The sequence below is a fragment of the Chaetodon trifascialis genome, chromosome 6 (genome assembly GCF_039877785.1).
Source record: "Chaetodon trifascialis isolate fChaTrf1 chromosome 6, fChaTrf1.hap1, whole genome shotgun sequence".
In the NCBI taxonomy this organism is placed as follows: domain Eukaryota; kingdom Metazoa; phylum Chordata; class Actinopteri; order Chaetodontiformes; family Chaetodontidae; genus Chaetodon; species Chaetodon trifascialis.
Window position 1 is genome coordinate 165,036 of NC_092061.1, and position 20,369 is coordinate 185,404.

The window sequence follows — 20,369 nt, forward strand, 5'->3', positions numbered from 1 at the left end:
CAGACAGACAGACAGACAGACAGACAGACAGACAGACAGACAGACAGACAGACAGACAGACAGAAAAGCAGTCAGAGAGAGAGAGACAGAGAGACAGACATGCAGTCACAGTAACAGTGACTGTGGATGTAATAACAGCAGTAGCAGTTGCAGTGGATGTCAGGCAGGGCCAAGGCAGGAGACGCAGCTGAAATCCACAATCCAGATTCAGACACTGTCCATGGGAACCTGCAAGACGACAAAGCACAGAGACTCCGGGGAAGGAGCTAAGTTAGTAACACGCCGTGGTAGGACATGAGAGCGTGCGGATGGAGAGGGACAGAAGGACGGAGGAGCTCGGTGTGTCTTTGGATGTCCCCCGACAGTCTAATCCTATAACAGCATAACTAGGGGCTGGTCCAGGACCAGCCTGAGCCAGCCCTAACTATAAGCTTTATCAAAGAGGACAGTTTTAGGACGACTCTTAAATGTAGAGACAGTGTCTGCCTCCCGGACAAAGACTGAAGATGGTTCCACAGGAGAGGAGCTTGATAGCTAAATGCTCTGACTCCTGTTCTGCTTTTTGAGACTTTAGGAACCATAAGTAGAAATGCATTCTGGGAACGCAGTGTTGGAGTAGGGCAATAAGGTACTATGAGCTCTTTAAGATAAGAAGGTGCCTGGCCTTTTATGGCTTTGTAAGTAAGGAGGAGAATTTTAAACTCTATTCTAAACTTTACAGGGAGCCAGTGCAGAGCGGCGAGTATTGGAGAAATATGATCTCGCTTCCTGGTTTTTGTCAGAACACGTGCTGCAGCGTTCTGGAGCAACTGGAGAATATTCAGCAACCAATTTGGGCAGCCTGATAGTAAATTGCAATAATCCAGCCTGGAAGTTACGAATGCATGGACTAGTTTTTCTGCATCATCTAGAGACAAAATATGCCTGATTTTTGCGATATTACGTAGGTGAAAAAAGGCAGTCCTTGAAATTTGTTTTACATGGGAGTGAAAGGACATGTCTTGGTCAAAGATGACTCCCAGATTCTTTACAGTGGTGCTGGAGGCCAGCGCAATGCCATCCATAACTGCTATGTCATCAGAAAGTGACTTTCTAAGATGTTTAGGGCCTACTACTATAACTTCAGTTTTGTCCGAGTTTAGCATCAGAAAATTGCAGGTCATCCAGGTCTTTATGTCATGAAGACATGCTTGTAGTCTAGTTAACTGACTGGTTTCTTCCGGTTTCATTGATAAATATAGCTGGGTATCATCTGCATAGCAATGAAAATTTACTGAGTGCTTCCTGATAATCTTACCTAAAGGAAGCATATATAAGGTGAATAGAATTGGTCCAAGCACAGAACCCTGCGGGACTCCATAGCTGACTTAAGTGAGCACAGAGGAGTCGTCATTAACGCGTACAAACTGAGAGCGATCTGACAGGTAGGATTTAAACCAGCTTAGCGCAGTTCCCTTAATGCCAATGAAATGTTCCAGTGTCTGCTTACTTCTCCAGTTTTCTCCATGTACTGTCTGTCTCCATCTTCTATCTACGTATTTCTCTCGTGTGTGTCCACAGGAAATTGTAGGTGCCAGTTCACTTGTGCATCAGCAGGTATGCTACTTGATTTCCCTCATTGAGTGCAGAAAGTAAATAAAGTGATTGAGGCGGGTAATGATATTAACTTTGTATACACCCAAGGTTTGTTGTTTGGGAAACGCTGTACGTTCCTGGTAGGCACAGTGTTTTCCACAGATGTTAATGTAGTCTGTGATGCAGGTCATTAAACTGTTGACGCCTTCTGAATATTCTCCAGTTGCTCCAGAACGCTGCAGCACATGTCCTGACAAAAACCAGGAAGAGAGATCATATTTCTCCAATACTCGCTGCTCTGCGGAGGAGTTTAAAATTCTCCTCCTTACTTACAAAGCCATAAAAGGCCAGGCACCTTCTTATCTTAAAGAGCTCATAGTACCTTATTGCCCCACTCAAACACTGCGTTCCCAGAATGCATTTCTACTTATGGTTCCGAAAGTCTCAAAAAGCAGAACAGGAGTCAGAGCATTTAGCTATCAAGCTCCTCTCCTGTGGAACCATCTTCAGTCTTTGTCCGGGAGGCAGACACTGTCTCTACATTTAAGAGTCGTCTTAAAACTGTCCTCTTTGATAAAGCTTATAGTTAGGGTTGGCTCAGGCTGGTCCTGGACCAGCCCCCAGTTATGCTGTTATAGGATTAGACTGTCGGGGGACCTCCAAAGACACACCGAGCTCCTCTGTCCTTCTGTCCCTCTCCATCCGCACGCTCTCATGTCCTACCACGGCGTGTTACTAACTTAGCTCCTTCCCCCGGAGTCTCTGTGCTTTGTCGTCTTGCAGGTTCCCATGGACAGTGGCTGAATCTGGATTGTGGACTTCAGCTGCGTCTCCTGCCTTGGCCCTGCCTGACATCCACTGCAACTGCCCTGAACCACTATTGTTCTTCTGCGTGTTTCTTCTTATTATTATTCATCATCCGTACTTTTTTTGATTCGCTACTAGTCTGAAACGATAGCGAGCACCCAGGCGAATGATATATCAAAACGTGCGTCTTGATCAGACTCGGTGTGTTATTATTTTTCTCTACAGAATACGCGACACGAAAAAATCCCATTTAAAGTAAATGGGAGACAGCGAAAAATGTGACAAAATCTCCCCCTTTTTCAACGGACTACTGCTCCGGCATACTTTCACCTAGAGACGCCGTTCCAATTTTAAAACGTAAAAACAAGTCTCATCTATAGGTGTTTTAAGTCTCGTTTTGATAGGTGGTATAGTTTTTGGGCAGTCGCTGTTCAATGACCGTGAGCGTTTTGGGAGAAATTGTGAGTTTATAATGGGTGTGTATTGCACGGAATGTTCGTGCTAGAGTGGAGGGGATTAACTGCTAGAGTGGAGAGAAGCTCTAAAATTGTCTGAAACTTCCGTCTTTCCACGCTCCTCCAAAGCACAAATTCTGCTCTACGGGTGTGAAAATTTCCGGAGTTGTAGTGCCGCTTGCGCTGATTCTCACGATGTGCCTGGCTAAGCAATAGGCTTACGGTTTTTGAGTTCTCAGCCTCTGAGTGAGGAGAGCGCCTCTGATCTGGCCCATAAGGTTCAATACAAATCAAAAACAGGAGAGACAGAAACCAGCCGTTTTTTAACTCGCTCTAAAATCAGCATTTTTCAGCCCAGCGGAAAAAGAAAGTGATCAGCTTGTAGAGCAAAGCCTTGTAGCTCTGATGGTAAAGAAATTTCGGCAATAGGAGTTTCGGTGTAGGCGTGGGAAACGTTTGTTCAGAGGGTGCGCGGAGGCCAAATTCAGACGTTTCTCAGACTCTCGCAGACCTGCAGGTGGCCTGATCTCAAGTTGCCATGGCAACCTCTGAGCCTGAGTGCCTCTCCCACACACACACACACACACATATGTGGCTTAAGCTGCAGCTGTGCAGCTCAGTCAAATGAGCAGCTCCTCATTAAGCTCTGCAGTGGCATGCTAACCAGCCACAGCCTAGCCTATTACTGGTGAGTTGTAAGTGTTAATGAGGTAATGAGTGATGTTGGCCTGTTAGCATTAGCCACAATGCTAACATGCTAATGCTAACATGGGGTCCTATGAACTTGTTGGTGCGTGGAGGTATACCTGTTGATGTCGGGTTGTTGTGCTAACATGCTATTGTTAGCATGCTAATGCTAAAATGCTAACTTAGTCTAAAATGAATGTTAAAGGCATTGTAATGATGGTTCAGATGTTTTTAATGTGTTATTTGACATGCTAATGTTAGCATGCTAATGCTAACATACGTTAATATGATTGGGAAAGACATTCTAATGGTGTTTGAGACATTTTCAATGTGTTTTTGGACATGCTAATGTCAGCTTAGCATTGTCGCCGATGGTGAAATTGGGTCCTATGAACGGGTTTGACTTTTGGTATCGGGTTGCCGTGCTAATATAGCAGTAGCCACGCGCACGGCCCGGCGTTTGCGCACTGTATCACTCTCCAAATTTCCCGCCGAGGGGAATTTGTCTAGTTACATCCACTGTCACTGTTACTGTGACTTCATGTCTGTCTCTCTGTCTCTCTCTCTGACTGCATTTCTGTCTGTCTGTCTGTCTGTCTGTCTGTCTGTCTCTCCCTCTCTTGCCCTCCCTCTCTCACCCAACCGGTGGAGGCAGATGGCCGCCCACCCAGAGTCTGGTTCTGCTCGAGGTTTCTGCCTGTTAAAGGAAGATTTTCCTCACCACTGTCTCCAAGTGCTGCTCATGGGGGAATTGTTGGTTCTCTGTAGATAAAGAGTTTGGTCTGTAGCAGCTCTATATGGAAAGTGTCCTGAGACAACTTCTGTTGTGATTTGGCGCTATACAAATAAAATTGAAGTCATTCCTGCCTGTGGACATCGACCTGTACACCTCCTCCCTCTGAATGGCCCTTGTCTCAGTTTATGTATTTGGTTAGTTATCTGTATATATATTTAGTTTAGTCATCTGAATATATATTTTGTATATATATTTTGTTTTTGTTTTTTTCTCTTTTAATTGCACATACATGTTTATCTCTTCTTTTATATCTCTTCTATTTCTTCTTCATCTCTTCTATTTCTTCTATTCTTTTAAGGAGCACCGTAACAAAAACAATTTCCCCCGGGATCAATAAAGTATATCTGATTCTGATTCTGATTATACATTCAATCAAAAGTTACTGACATGAAAGAAGCAAAATAATGGGTGTTTCTCACTTGTAAAATAGCACCACCTGCTGGTTTTCAGTTTTACTGTTGGTCAAACGTGAGTGGCAAAAAGACACCGAGGCTGCAGCAAACAAAACCAAAGAACAAGAAACAGCAGAAATTATAAAGAGTTCCTCATTCAGTTGTCATTTATCATTTATTTAACATTGTCTCTTTATCGAACAGGTTAGCAGGCAAACCTCAATTATACGTAGTGACAATCTTTTACAGTAACCACAATTTACTTGTGTGATAATACACAAACAGTATATTTCACTGACTTCAGTTACAAGTAGCACTAAAAACTATTTGTATGAAAAAGTTACTCAATCAGAAAAACACTACCATTATCTCCAAAAGTCCTGATGTTCAGACATCAGATCTTTGGGTCATCTGCTGCTTCTCCTCGAGTTTTAATGCATACATTTGGAAAGTGAGCAAAAACAAGCTGGTTTTCTGTCTCTTCTCTTTCGTGGCCTATGCTAGTGGCTCTGTGAGGTTGTACTTGAGCTGAATGCTAACATGCTTGCATTTTTGGCAGGTATATTGTTCACAATGTTCATTATCTCAGTTTAACATGTTATCATGCTAACATTAGCTAATTTACAGTAAAAACAAAGTCCAGCTGAGGCTGATGGGAATATCATTAGTTCTGCTGGTATTGGCTCATAAACCACAGTACTGGACACACTGAAACGACCTGATGAAAAGTCAGAGGATCATTATCATTCATCCTGATGGGAGCATGACTGTTCATCCAATAGTTAGATATTTCACTCAAAACCACACATGTGAACCACTACAGGAGAAATCTGTGGGATTCATCATCTGGAAACCATGATTGTTTGCATGGTCCACCTTGCAGATGTTGACATATTTCATTCTGGACCAAAGTGGTGGACCAACATTGGCATTTATAGAGTCATGCTGCTGAAGTGACAACTTCAAATCCTTTTTAGGTTCCAAGAACTGTCAAAGGCCATTTCTCAAGACTGGATGATTAAATATTCAGATTAATGTTTAGTCCACATGAAACCTCCTACACTGAAATAATGACTAGTTAAAATATGACTAAAATCTGATGCAGTTTTGAGAACATTTGACTCAATGGGATGAAAATCCGTTTTATAAACAGATGAACAGAGGGGGATAACCTGACTTGTAGCCCTCAAACACCAGATACTACATTTCTCATAATGCTGGGTAGCTTCTTTACATTGGTGGGCTCTTCTCGGAAAACATGACCGGAGCTGGTAACCAGCAAATCAGAGGCTCTGATCTGATTGGCTGACCATCAGTCTGTCCTCTACTTGACCCAGTCTTCCTTAAACATGACTGGCTAACAGGTGCAGTGCAGATGCAATTCCGTTCTATTTGGCTGACTCTACGGCCAGCGTTGGGCCCTGACTGGCCAGCTGAGTATAGAGGCGGGACCTGAGAAAGCGTGGGTAACTGTCCGTCTCCATCAGGCCAAAAATTTGATCCTGAGCCAACTGGAAGGAGGCAGAGTTAACGCCAAGACGCAGGCTCTGATTGGTCGACTCTCTGACAGCTGAGTCCAAATTCACCTGGAGACAGAGAGCAGTGGTGTCACAGGACCATGAGACAAATTGGAGGACAGACAGACAGACAGACAGACAGACGGACAGACGGACAGGGAGGGAGATACCTGTCTTGCTGCATTGGTAGAAATGAACTCTTCGTAGATTTTCACAGCTCTGGCAGCCATATTGCTAAAAGGGCATGTCTTCTTGAAACTGTCCACAGCCAGCCAGAAGTCCAGGTTCTCCTCGCTGAACTCCGACCTCAGGAAGTGACGGAACACTACCAGACCATCTGACCAATAAGAAGAGAGGATGGAAACTGTCATCATGAAGGCTCATCCCTCACTGATTATGGGTTGAACACAGAACCAGGACATGTTGTGTCTTACACTGATTGGTCAGCAGAACCTCCAGACTCTCTGCCCACTTCAGCACCTCCTTTACAGATGGTCTGAAAAGCAAACAAATGCACCCTGTTTGAACCAGCCGGAGTCAACAGGAATTTGGTGGAAACAGTTCAGGGTCAGGCTAAGAATAATCCAATAAAAAACCCTACCTGTTGTTTCTCAGAGCTTTCTCCAAACTGTTACCATGGACACAGCTACTGTTTTTCCGTCGTCGTAGAAACGGCAGGCGGCTCCGGACATCGGCGGTTCTGAGGAGACGACGATGAGGAGTCAGAGCAATAGACGTCATTGATGTCATTTTATTGTAAATGAAAAAAAATTTGATTACAAAAATTACAGCGAAGTCTCTGTTCATCATGTCCTGATGAGTGAGGACAAGACGAAATCCCCCCCCCGGTACATGCCAGGTGCATGTTGGGTGCCCGCTGAAAGATAACCACAAGGCAAACTAACGTTCGCATGTCGCCTAGGCTAGCTAGCTTAAAGCCAAAAGAAGCAATTAGAAAAGAAGAAGCAACAGCAATAGCTGTTGCTGGCCACTCAAAGTGCCTCATCTTCACCAGCATGTCAGGTGGGAAGGAAGAGGAGGGACGACCTATGGAAATATTTCTGTTCGATCTGTCTATCTGAAAAAAAAAGACTGTGTGTGTCATTTCCAAAGAGGGCGGAGCCGTTTGCGGAGTCAAAGCCAGTCATTGGGCTCTATTTTTGATTTTTGGCACAGGCGCACTGCAAAGTCAGGTCTGCTTCGTCGATGGGGCGTGGCGACACAGACTTTGGTATTTTCATGCACTGCGCTGCCAGCGCATCTACTCCTCCTCCTCCTCCTCCTCCTCCTCCTCCTCCTCCTCCTCAAAGCAATGATGTTCTCCATCTTTGTAGATAACGTTAAGCATTACTATGATAACATTTGTATTTGGAATGACGTCACGTGGGTAACAGTGGACAGCGATCATCACATGTTTTTCATGTGTCTGTCTCTGTGTCTCTCAGTGCTCTGAGACAGATGCAGTATATCTGCTCTGTAGGACGTCACGGCTGTTTCTGTTGGCACAGCGACGTTAACCGATTAGTTCGCATCCCTGTTTCACCTGTGTGCATTCGGTCAGGGTGAGTGACCGTTACGCGTGCCGAACGTGGTTGCAATGTGGTCAGATGAGATACTGATCAAAATATAGGTCTGACTGTATGCGCTGACTCAGATAGTTGCATTGAATCGCGGCTGTTGCTAATAATTGATCACAGTGAAATGCCAGACACTGTGGACACCTGACTGTGAGGTGTGACGTGAGCGCACGACTCCGCCGGTTTACGAAAATCCACTTGCCTGGCGGTGGATTTATTTTCAGTAAAGTGACTAAGACTAAAAGTAAATTTAATATTATTTTCAGTTAAGCAACTAAGAGTAAACTAAATTTAAAATTCTTGTCAACATTAACACTATTTGTACTGCTACATACTTTTTATCCAGTGTCCAATACTGAGAAACACTGTACTCTCTGTAAAGAATGTATGTTTACAGAGTTTTAGATTTTTTTATTTTCCATTTTGTATTTTTTTTTGTTTCTGTCTTTTAATACTTCTGATACTGCTGCTGCCTGTAACACCCAAATTTCCTGTATGGGGGATTAATGAAGTCCTATCTTACCAATCAATCAATCAAACTTTATTGTATAGCACCTTTCATACATAAAAATGCAACACAAGGTGCCTGACAAAAGATAAAAACATAAAATACACACACAGCCACACACACGCACACACGCACACACACACACACACACACACACACACACACACACACACACACACACCCCAATGAAACTGTCAGTGTAATAACACAGCAGGGCACTGAGGCATCATGAGAGGAAAAAGAAAACACCTATGGGGAGCTCATCCACGCCCATGGCCACAGAGACCCCCGACCCAGATAAACCGGGGTGGACCCCATACATAGCGCAGGGCCCCCCGGTCCCCCGACCTGGGCAGACCGGGGTGGACTGCACACGCGGGGCAGAGCCCCCCGGTCCTCTGGGCCCGAGGGGTCCCCAGGACGACGCCCCAGCAGGCAGACCAGACACCCCTCCCAGCGTGGAGGCCCCCCATGAGGAAACACTGGAGCTAAAACCTAAAAGACAATAGAATAAAAGACCTAAGACCTGAAATTGAATAAAATAAAAGGACCTAAGAGCTAAAAGACAAAGTGCTCGGATAAAACATGTCTGAGTTCAAAGAGTAAAGAAATCAGTTGAAAGCCAAACTAAACGGTGACCTTTGAACCTCCTTTTAAAAACACCAACGGTCTCTGCGTCCTGATGCACTCCGGCAGGCTGTTCCAAAGCTTCGGACCATAGTGGCTGCATGCCGCCTCTCTGTGGGCTTTGGTCCGAACCCTTGGATCAATGAAAAGGCCTGAGCCAGAGGAGCTCAGGGTCCACGAGGGCTGATATGATAAGAACAGGTCAGATAAATAAGATGGCCAAGACCGTCAGGACACTTAAAGACTAATAAAAGCACCTTAAAGTCGATCCTGAAGCCACGGGGAGCCAATGCAGCGATTCTATTTATCTTATCTTATCTTATCTTATCTTAACTTAACTTAAAGGGACAAACAAACAAAAATGGAGCCTCTGTCTCTGATTGGCTGTACAGCAGATACCAGAGCCAAGCAATCAGTACTGTTTGAAACTCTGAAACAATAACTGGACTGCAGGAAAGGACCAACGATTGTGAGGTCGGCCATCTTTGTTCGCAACTTTTTTGTCTTTGTTACCTCAAGAGGAACAAAATGTCCGTCAACCTCATCATTGTTTAACAGCTGTGCAACTAACTGGGTGTGCGTGTGCGCGTGTGTGCGTGTGTGCGTGCACACTCACAGGCTCTTGGTCTTCTTCATCAGTTGAAGGTTTCTGATCTCTTCATCCTGAATCAACAGAACAGCATCAGACTGTCAGACTCTGCCTGGTTCACATCTTTCACTTTGTACTTTTGAAGTGGTGACCAGATGTTCTGTGTGTGTGTGGGGGGGGGGGGGCTGTCCTGATCTCCACCTTGGTGCCATTGAGGAGCAGCAGCATGTGGTGGAGAGACCCCCCCCCTCTGGTCAGCTGCTTCCTCAGGGTGTGGATGGAGGGGGGCCGGCGCATCGCATCAAGGCTGAGGTTAAAGGTCGTGGGGCGGGCAAGTTGATGGATCGTGCTGTCAGAGAGGAAGCGGGGCGATCGAGGTTCCTGCAGGAGAGAACCCTCAGAGAGAGAGCGCCGCAGACCTGAATGGCGGTCATGTGAAGGAAGAGGACAAAACAAGAGTTTTCAAATGACACTTCAACTGCTATCAAGATTTCTGCATACTGTTTCTCTGTCTTCAGTGAAGGACGCTGATGTCTCACTTCCTTTCAGTATCTAAGTTCACTTCAATCCCTTTCAGGTCTCAGGTTTACTCTTTGAACCATTCACCTGTTTTCAGTCTACTCTTCAGCCAACGCCTCAACTCAAACTGTCTTACACTTCAACTGACACTTCCGACCCGTTCAGCTTTCACTTCAACTTCATTTACTTAAATCGAACAGCTCATCAGACTGACCTTCAGGTCTGTAGGTGGAGGTTAACTCCTCAGTGCCTCCTCCTGCCTCCTCCTCCTCTTCCTCCTCCTCCTGCTCTTCATTTTCACCCCTCTGCTCCTCTTCTTTCATGTTGAAGCAGTGGGGGCTGAGCAGGAGGCCCGGCCCACCGACACCTCCCACATTCTCCGATGTTTCCGAGGCGCTCTCCCCCTCCCCCTGCTGCCGTTCCTCCACAACCTCCTCCCACCTCCTCTTCCTCCTGTCCTCCTCCTCCTCTGCTCTTTCTCTCTCCTTCCAGACTGGACTCATATGGGTGGAGGAGGAGGAGGGAGGGGGGCATGGGGGGGGGGGCTGAGATGTGGTGGTTAAGGTCCTGGAAGGAGGTGAGGACAGGTATGGACAGAGAGAGGATAAGGCTGATGGAGGAGTGGAGGGTGAGTAAGGTGAGGGGGAGGGAGGTCTGACGGAGTCACAGAGGGAGGAGGGGCAGAGGGGGTGGGCATCAGAGGAGGAGTGAGGAGGACGACAGAGGAGGTCAGACTGATGGAGAGAGAGGAGGCTGAAGTCTGAGGGGATGTCTGAGAGCTGGGGGGAGACAGAAGGAGGAGGAGGAGGAGGAGACAGGGGAGGAGACAGGAGGTAAACTGTTAGTGTCCTCTGGTTTCATGAGTCACTGACCCTCTTTCATTTGAACTCTGTGTTTGGGCTCCACCTGCTGGACAGTCTGCAGTCCTGACATTTAACCTGGACCACGATCATGTGATCGCTCTGGGTAAGGTGGGCTCTGGTTTGATCTGTCTGTCTGTCTGTCTGTCTGTCTGTCTGTCTGTCTGTCTGTCTGTCTGCCTGCCTGCCTGCCTGCCTGCCTGCCTGTCTGTCTGTCTGTCTGTCTGTCTGTCTGTCTGCCTGCCTGCCTGCCTGCCTGCCTGCCTGTCTGTCTGTCTGTCTGTCTGTCTGTCTGTCTCTCTGAAGTGATTTACTGGTCAGGTATATGGAACATAGAGGTGTCCCTTACTGGTTAATAAATCAGGTGTTTATTGTACTGGAGTACCTGGTGGGTGTGTCCGGTCTCTGTGGCAACCAGCTGCAGTTGGATATTGTCATGGAGACAGAGACTGACTCTGACCTTCTGCTCGACGCTGAACGCCTCGAGACTGAAGAGACAACGACAGCAGCTCTGAGAGCTCTGCAGGAAGTAGATGTGGAGGGGCTCCGACACCACTGAACACACACACACACACACACACACACACAGACATACACACGCACACACACACACACAAGAAACACACACACACACACACACACACACAGACTCCATCAGTCGTCATTTATTAATTACTATTAATTCATAAAGAATCAGTCTTCCTGTTTCAGATTCATCAGAAACATTTGCTGCATGTTGGTTGGTTGGTTGGTTGGTTTGGCTGCTGTCTCACATCAGAGAATCGTCCATTTAGTTTTATTCTGTTTCTCAATAATCATAGATCATCATAACAAACACAAAACTGTTTGTTTTTTCAGTCATATTTTTAAATTCAGTGTTCTGTCAATGGATCTGTCACATCTGTGATATAAACTACAGAAGATATTTTCATTACAACACAAACAGTTGCCTCATTTTCAGCCGCTTATCCGGGGTCGGGTCAGGTTGTGGGGGCAACAGTTTCAGCAGGGGACCCCAAACTTCCCTTTCCCAGGCCACATTAACCTCGGGGGATCCTGAGGCATTCCCAGGCCAGTGTGGAGATATAATCTCTCTGGAAGCTGCTGCCCGTCGGGCCCGTCAGTACTTTGCAACTGCCTCTGGAGTCCTCCGAGATAACATATCCCGGAAGGACTCCTTCAGTCGGACAGCTTCCCTGACCACCGGTGTCCACCATGGTGTTCGAGGGTTACTGCCCCTTGAGGTACCCAAGACCTTTAGACCACAGCTCTCCGCTGCAGCTTCAGCAATGGAAGCTTTGAACATCGCCCACTCAGGTTTGATGCCCCCAGCCTCCACAGGGATGCCAGAAAAGCTCCGCCGGAGGTATGAATTGAAGTTCTCTTGGACACAGGCCTCTTCCAGACGTCCCAGTTCACCCACACCACACCCTTGGGTTTACTAGGTCTGTCTAAAGTCTTCCCCCACCCTCGGACCCAACTCACTACCAGATGGTGATCAGTTGATAACTCCGCCCCTCTCTTCACCCGAGTGTCCAAAACATGCGGCCTCAGGTCAGATGATACGATAACGAAATCGATCACTGACCTTTGACCTAGGGCGCTCTGGTATGTACACTTATGAGCATCCTTATGTTTGAACATGGTGTTCATTATGGACAGTCCATGACTAGCACAGAAGTCCAATAACAAACAACCGCTTGGGTTCAGATCGGGGGGCCATTCCTCCCAATCACACCTCTCCAGGTGTTTCCATCGTTGCCCACATGTGCGTTGAAGTCCCCCAGAAGGACTACGGAGTCCCCTACCGGAGCCCCAAGCAGGACTCCACTCAGGGTCTCCAAGAGGGCCGAATACTCTGATCTGTCACAACCGTCAGAGTTCCCCCCCCATAACCCAAAGGTATGGGGAGGCCACCCTCTCATCCACTGGGGTAAACTCCAACGTAGCGGCACTCAGCCGAGGATTTGTGAGTATCCCTACACCTGCCTGGCACCTCACACCTTGGGAGACTCCAGAGAAGAAAAGAGTCCACCCCTATCCAGGAGGACAGTTCTAGAGCCGACGCTGTGCATAGAGGTGAGCCTCACCAGATACAACTGGTAGCACTCCATCTCACACACAAGCTCCGGCTCCTTCCCCCACAGAGAGGTGACGTTCCATGTCCCCAGAGCCAGCTTCTGCCGCCCAGGTCTGGTCTGTCAAGATCCCCGGCCTTCACTGCCACCCATATGGCAGCGCACCCAACCCAAGCGGTTTCTCCTGCAGGTGGTGGACCCACAGGATGAAGATGAGGGTGCCACTTAATCCTTTCGGGCTGTGCCCGGCCGGGCTCCGTGGCAAGCCCAACCACCAGGCGCTCGCTGACGGGCCCACCGTCCAGGCCTGGCTCCAGATGGGGGCCCCATGCTTCCTCTGGGCCGGGTATCACCTCTTCTTATACAGTCTTTCATGGGGTCTTAATGAACAATTCTTAGTCTGGACCCTCGCCTGAGACCAATCTGCCATGGGTGACCCTACCAGGAGCACTAGGCTCCAGACAACATAGCTCTCAGGTTCACCGGGACACACAAACTTCTCCACCACGATAAGGTGATGGGTCCTGGAGAAACAGTTGCATTAATGAAAATTAGCATGATTCTTTGTCTCGACGCTCCAACCTTGTCCACTGGGGGGCAGAACAGGACTAAACATCTCTGAGCATCATGGACCTCACAGAGTACACTGAACTGAAGTGAACATGGAGCACATGAACGGACACATTCAGGTTTAATCTCAATCCAACACTTCAACACACGACAACTTGTGTGTTCAGAGATTTGTTACAAGCTGTAATCATTCCGACAGGTGGAGCGGCATCACCTTGACACACGTCTGCAGGTTTGTATTATGTCTCCAACAGGGAACCACAGGACATCCCCCTCCGCTCCGAAGCGTCATGTGCACTTTGTTCGGAGCACTGTTTTACACTGCAGTCCATGACGTGGATTTATGTGGACTAAGACCCTGCAATTTGCCAGGCAAATAGGACAGTAGAGGACGTCATCAACACAAGACTGAACTACATCCTACAACGGCCACCGGGGGACATACGCAAGGACCCTTTTTGTGGACTTCAGCTCAGTATTCAACAAACTTCCTGACAGTTCTGGAAGTTTGTTGAATACCACCAAACACGACCAGAACAGACTGCAGCGGACTGTAAGGACTGCTGAGATCATAGGTGCCAACCTGCCTTCCATTCAGGACTGACACAGCTCCAGACTGAGGAACAGGCAGGAAACATCACTGCAGACCCCTCACATCCTGGAGACCACCTGTTCCAGCGTCTGTAGGTGCTACAGATCACCGAACGCCAAAACCACCAGACACAGAAATAGTATGTTCACAGGAGCCGTCAGCCTGATGGACAGTTAGCAGCAAACAGTGACACCAAAACATCCACTGATTGGACACTTATCATATAATAACAGTGTGTGTGTGTGTGTGTGTGTGTGTGTGTGTGTGTGTGTGTGTGTGTGTGTGTGTGTGTGTGTGTGTGTGTTCCTGTGCGTGTACCTTCTCTGATCTGCAGTGTGTTCAGGTACATTGGACTCTGTAGGACATTGCAGCGTCCGGCTTCATCCTCTCTTGTGAACAGCAGCAGGTCACTGTAGATCAACACAGTCACCTGCCACACACACACACACACACACACACACACACACACACACCTTAATAATTTGGTATTGATTTTCACGAAACGTGAACATGGAAGCATCAAAGTCGGAAAGAAACAGAACAAGAAATACCAAAATATTAAAACTGCCAAACTACAGAGGAAATGTTAGTGAGTTTTTAGTGTTAGCTTCAGTCCGGCTTGTTCCTGAGCTGTTATGTTTCCAAATGGTGACTACTACACTACACCGTTTCACAGTGAATTCTGGGTATTGTAGTGACAGCTGAAGGAACACCCTGAAAGAAATCTGTTAGCATCCTGTGTTAGCGTCTGACAGAGAACAGACACCTAGTCTTCCTCCTGATCTTGATTTTTACCAAAAACATGAGTATCAAATGAGGCAAATTCCCAGAAACAGCTGAGAGTGTGTGTGTGTGTGTGTGTGTGTGTGTGTGTGTGTGTGTGTGTGCATGTGTGTGCATGTGTGTGCATGTGCCTGTGCCAGCTCTCAGAGGTTGTTGCGTGTCCTTCAGGGTCAGGTTCACACTCTCAAATCTTTCGTCTTTTCTCCTGAACAACATTTCAAAATGTTCCTCTTAAGCCTGAAGCTCATATTTGTGGGGGTGTCGCCGCAGAACAGAGCCCTCCAGAGTCTGCTCGAACGTCTTTACAATCACACCGGGGTTTGATTTATCTTTCTCACAATCCTACGAGCAACTCTCTCACAAAGTTTTCTTGGTCTTCCAGACCTCAGCCTGACTTTGGAACATGTAACATGAACTTTGACTCGGCCTGCCCAACAGTATTTCTAAATTATCACGGAAAGCAGAAATACGAGAATCTCTAGTAAATAATCAGTGTAAATCATTCCTCTTAGTACATTCTAATCAAAGCATACACCAATCAGCTTTTAGAGAAAAGCTCGCTACCACCACTCTGGTTTTAGATTGCATCATTGATTAATCAGGTCAAAATATTGGATTATGTTGCAGGTGCCAACTGCTTTAACTGAACTTGGAAAAACCAGTTTTTCTCATTGAGCACCTGCAACCTGGAATAACGTGCAGAACAAGGTAAAGTTCATAACATTTTACCCTTAGGGCACTTAAAAAATCTCTATTTCATCTTATTTCACTTCCACCTGTTTTAGATGATTCATCTGCTTTAAATTTTAGTTGCTTTGTTAATTCTTAAGGTGTAATTATTTTACTAATGTGGCTTTTTATGGGTTAGGGTTAGTCTCTACCCCAATGTACTCCAGAGTTTGTCTTTTACCTTTGTAGTAATATTAGTAGTTCTGTTCCAACATCAGTATCCACAGTATGTAGTAGCGTACAATTCCAATTATATTTGCAGTAGGGATGAAACCAACAATTCTATGCACTATGATTTTATCTACCAGTTATTTCCTGATGAATCATTTATTCTGATGTCTGATATGACGTCTTCATGTCTTGTTTTGTCTGACCAACAGTCCAAAGATCACTAAATCATCACAGTTTAGAACTCGGTCCAGACAGTGTTTGGTTATTTAACTTAAAATAAATAATCAAAGCACTATTAGTTTCTTTAGGGTACAATGGCAGTACGTTTAACATACAGGTACATACAGGTAAACAATTTCCCTCCGGGGATGAATAAAGGATTTCTGATTCTGATTCTGATTTACCTTTGCAGGCAGCAGATCAGCCTGGTGTAAAACCATTTCCTCTGCCATCAGCAGGGTTCTGTCTGGACTGCACAGATCCAGAGGCTGTAAACAACAACAGAAAGAAAACACAACAGAAGAACAAACATCAATCCAGAGGTAAACTCCAACATAATAAGTAATGTTCTAACAAACAACACGGATTGAAGGTGCAGTTTTTCTGACATATTCTGCATTGGATAAAAGTTACAAGGTTTGGTTTTAGACTCTGACCTGAATGAAGGGTTTTTTGGCTCTAACAGTGTGTATCAGGGTTGTATTCTTGGCTCAGTGCCAGTCTTCAGTTCCAGTATTTCGTTCTGGATTCTGGGTCAAGTTAAAGGTCTGAGTTTTGACAGTGACAAGGGTTGTGGGTCAGATTAAAGGTTGTAGGTTCTAACTTGGATAAAGATGTTCACATTCGTTGTGAGAGTTATGAATTAGGTCTCAACTCTGGATTAAGTTCTAGGATGTGATGGGGAATGGCTTCTAATATTTTGTTAATCGCTCTAGTTTGTTACTGTACAAAAATGGGGGAAATAAGGGCTTTGGGATATAATATCTTGTTCTGGATCATGACAACAATTCTGGGCTCTGCCTTCAGCAAAGATGTTCTGTTTCTGGGTCAGATTCAAGTTTCTGGGTTACGTATAGGGGTCTTGGATTGTTTCTAACTCTGAGTCAGAGTTAACATTTTAGGTTCTGACCTGGACAAAGATGGGGAAGATGAGGGTTTTGGGTGCCAGGGTGACGTAAGTTCCATAGGAGGAGCAGGGCAGATGTGATTGGACAATAGTGCAGTTCTGGTAGTTGCCATAGTTACTGGGCGAGGCTGATGAAGAGGAGGTGGAGGTGAAAGAAGATGGGGGCAGGTTGGTGGGGCCGGTGAACGGTCGCTGTGACGATGTAGGTCGAGGGTCATGGAACAGATTTTGACCTCTGCTGGGGTGAGTCCGGTACAGACGCCCTGACGATATGACACAGGTAACGTCATCTTATAATCAACACATTTATCAATACTCAGAATGGATTATCAATATTCAGCTGGTTGTCATACCGATCGTTGCATCCCGGTCATGATAAACCGGCTGCAGCAGCTGAAACACAGACACAGAGATGGAGAACATTTTTCTGTTCCAGCAGAACATTGTGATCATTACTTTATATACTAACAGCGACTGACACAACAACATGTTCAAGTTCTGGACAGAACAAACCACATGATGACCGATGACTGACAGTGTTTGTCAGATCCAGGTGAGCTAAAAGGGGCTATGGTTCCGGCTTTGGAAAAGATGGGAAAGATGGTCTGGAGCTCTGGGGTGGATTACTTTCTGAGAAAGGTTCAGGTGTTCAGGTGAAAGGTTCAAGGTCATGTTTAAGTCCAGGAAAAGGTCTTCAGCAATGATCTGTTTCTCGGTCAGGTTCTAGTTCAGCTGAAAGGTTCTGGTTTCAATGAAAGATTGTGCTTCAGCTAAAATGATCTGTAACAAGTAAAAGGTTCTGTATCAGATGAAACGTTCTGGTTCAGGTAAAGTGTTCTGTAACAGGTGAAGAAGTGGTTCATTTAAAATATCCTGGTTCAAATAAAATGTCCTGGTCAAACTGAAAGGTCTCAGTTCAGGTAAAAAGGTTCTTGTTAAAGTGAGGTGAACGAGGAAGGGGATTCTGGTGGATTTAGAGATGAGAACGTTGAGACACCTGTAGGCTCTTCAAACTTACCTGTTCTCCTGGATTGACAGGTGAGAGGATGATGTAATTGTCTCCATGTGACGATGTCACACGAGTGCCCTTGAGTGTGGTGGTGCGAGATGAGTACTCAGTCACCTCCTCTTCTTCCTCCTCCTCCTGGTCCTCCTTCTTGTCCCTCCACAGAGAACCCAGAGCCCCCAAACTGGACCTCATCCCCAACCCCTGACCCTGTCTGTGGGCATGTTTATTGCGGGTGGGGTGACGAAGCAACTTCCTGCCTGTTGTCTAGGAGACGGAGAGGAGGGAGGAGACACAGTGACATTAGTTTAGCAAAAAGACTGCTAGTTGTCCAAGTTTTGTGACCTGACAGCAAAGCCAATAGCAGGTGGATGAAGTATTGACACCCTATACTTCAAACCCTTCACTGTAAAAATACTCTATCACAAGAAAATGTTGTACAATTACAGTTGTACTTCATGAAAAGTACCTAAGTCCAAAGAGTACTTGAGGTATTAAAAAAGTTCTCAGCATGCAGAATGTCAAAGTTTGTGTAAAATTTGGAGACCCTGTCATTTTGTTGTGAATGATGTGCAAAGGTTATCAGTACTGTTTTGTTTATGAAAAGGGTTTTTGTTTCGTTCTGTTTGAGGTAAAAAAAAGTTTTAAGTTATCTTCTGGGCCAAGTGAAAGATTATCATCTACCACCTGGTTCAGGTTTACGGTTCTGGAGCAGGTAAAATTCCAATCCCACGCCAGGGAGTTTGGGTGGTTAGCAAAAACAGTGGCATAGAAGGGTTCAGAAAAGGAAGAGACAGGAAAAAGAACTGAAAAAATGTATGAAATCAAAATGTAAATGAAAATGTATTTGTACACTATGTACAGTTTATAAAAATACTGTCAAAGGAACGAAAAGGAACGAAGACCAAAGCTGAATGAGCAGAAGAAAATTAAATACACATTTGTACTTCATTACAGTACTCGAGCCATACGTGTCACTTCCTGTTCTGACCAGCAGGTGTCAGACTTTTTTTTAAGGACTCACCTTGTTGTGTGTCAGTGGTTGGAGCAAAGTTTCACATCCTGACCTGAGCTCAGGTAAACCTCTCCACACCACCAACACAATCTGAGATGGACAACTCCTACACACACACACACACACACACACACACACACACACACACACACACACACACAGAAAGATTTCTAATGTTATAACATGAAAGTCAATAAAGTCAATAAAAAGTGGAACTAAGACTAAAAAATATGTAAATCAAGTTGTTAATTTGATGTTCGTATGAACACAAAAATTCAGTAAATCAAATAAAAACTAGACTAAAATACTTTTTGTCAAACGTACTAAATCCTCTAAAAACGTGTCTGAACAGCCAAAAATAAAACTGCGATCCTAAGGTCAGAAATTATTTGAACAGGAGAACAGGAAGTCAGTCAGACTGTGAGGGGGCGGGGTTACCTGATGGCATGGGCAAGGTCAACACACTTCCAGGTTTCTACAGGAAGTCCATTCAGCTGCAGGACCGAATCTCCCTGACGGAGACCAGACTGATGAGCCGGACTGCCTACAGACAGACAGAACAGACCACCAATGAAAGCAGACTGAGCTGCGTGATGTCACTAGTGACCTCACAGACTTTACAGTACCAACCAAAAGCTCGGACACACGCTCTCGGGCCATGTTTCTTCCTGATTTTGATCATTTTTCACGTTGTAGGTTAATACTGAAGAGTGACAAATATGAAAGAACACATGCATAATTATGTAGTGAACAAAAGTGTAGAAAGCAAAATATATTTTGGATTTGAGATTCCTCACAGCAGCCACCTTTTGCTTTGATGGCAGCTTTGCACACAGTTGGCGTTCTCTCAGCAGATTCACGAGGACGTCATCTGCAGTCTTGGGTTATGGTCTGTGTGTTTACGCTAGTTTTCTGCTCATGCTGTTGTTTTTCTGAATCACTCTCTCATTGCCTGCAGTGGAGGTGTGGCCTGGCGGAGGCTGACCTCCACAGATTGCCAGACCTCTTAAGCAGCGTGGCAGCATGGGCGCGCTGCCAGCTTCTTGCCACGACTTTCCAGCCATTCATTGTTCTCGATCCATTGTATGTTTGCATTGATTCGCCTTGATTATTCCTGCCTTATTTCTCCTGGTCTCGTTAGTTTAGGATTCTGGTTCTTGTTTTGTCTTTTCTTGTTATTTCCTAGTCTATGGTTATTGTTCCTACCCGCTCGCGACGTGGTAGTGATTTTTGTTTTATTGGCTGATTTTTTGCTCTCGTATTTTTTTCTTGTTTTGTAATAAACCTTTGGGTTTTGTGAACGGCTCCTGGTCTCCTGCTGTTTTGTCTGCTCCTCTGGTCCAGCAACCGCTCAGATTCTTCACAGTCATGACACCTTCAGTCTGAGCTC

At 45.7% G+C, this 20,369-nt stretch overlaps 1 protein-coding gene across 1 annotated transcript in view; it reads right to left on the bottom strand.

The window, feature by feature from the left end:
- Positions 1 to 4,870: 4,870 nt before the first annotated feature.
- The window catches only part of LOC139332110 (regulator of G-protein signaling 3-like), a 38,074-nt gene continuing 22,575 nt past the window's right edge, over positions 4,871 to 20,369 (bottom strand). The window contains exons 10-24 of the mRNA XM_070963822.1: positions 19,418 to 19,523; positions 18,989 to 19,085; positions 17,977 to 18,231; positions 17,312 to 17,351; positions 16,962 to 17,221; positions 16,237 to 16,320; positions 14,468 to 14,579; positions 11,295 to 11,464; positions 10,264 to 10,828; positions 9,732 to 9,949; positions 9,558 to 9,604; positions 6,831 to 6,929; positions 6,664 to 6,725; positions 6,400 to 6,566; positions 4,871 to 6,298 (exon numbers count right to left, since the gene is read on the bottom strand). Coding sequence (XP_070819923.1) covers positions 6,101 to 6,298; positions 6,400 to 6,566; positions 6,664 to 6,725; positions 6,831 to 6,929; positions 9,558 to 9,604; positions 9,732 to 9,949; positions 10,264 to 10,828; positions 11,295 to 11,464; positions 14,468 to 14,579; positions 16,237 to 16,320; positions 16,962 to 17,221; positions 17,312 to 17,351; positions 17,977 to 18,231; positions 18,989 to 19,085; positions 19,418 to 19,523 — 2,480 coding nt within the window. The 3' untranslated portion in view covers positions 4,871 to 6,100. The remainder of the gene's footprint in view (positions 6,299 to 6,399; positions 6,567 to 6,663; positions 6,726 to 6,830; positions 6,930 to 9,557; positions 9,605 to 9,731; positions 9,950 to 10,263; positions 10,829 to 11,294; positions 11,465 to 14,467; positions 14,580 to 16,236; positions 16,321 to 16,961; positions 17,222 to 17,311; positions 17,352 to 17,976; positions 18,232 to 18,988; positions 19,086 to 19,417; positions 19,524 to 20,369) is intronic.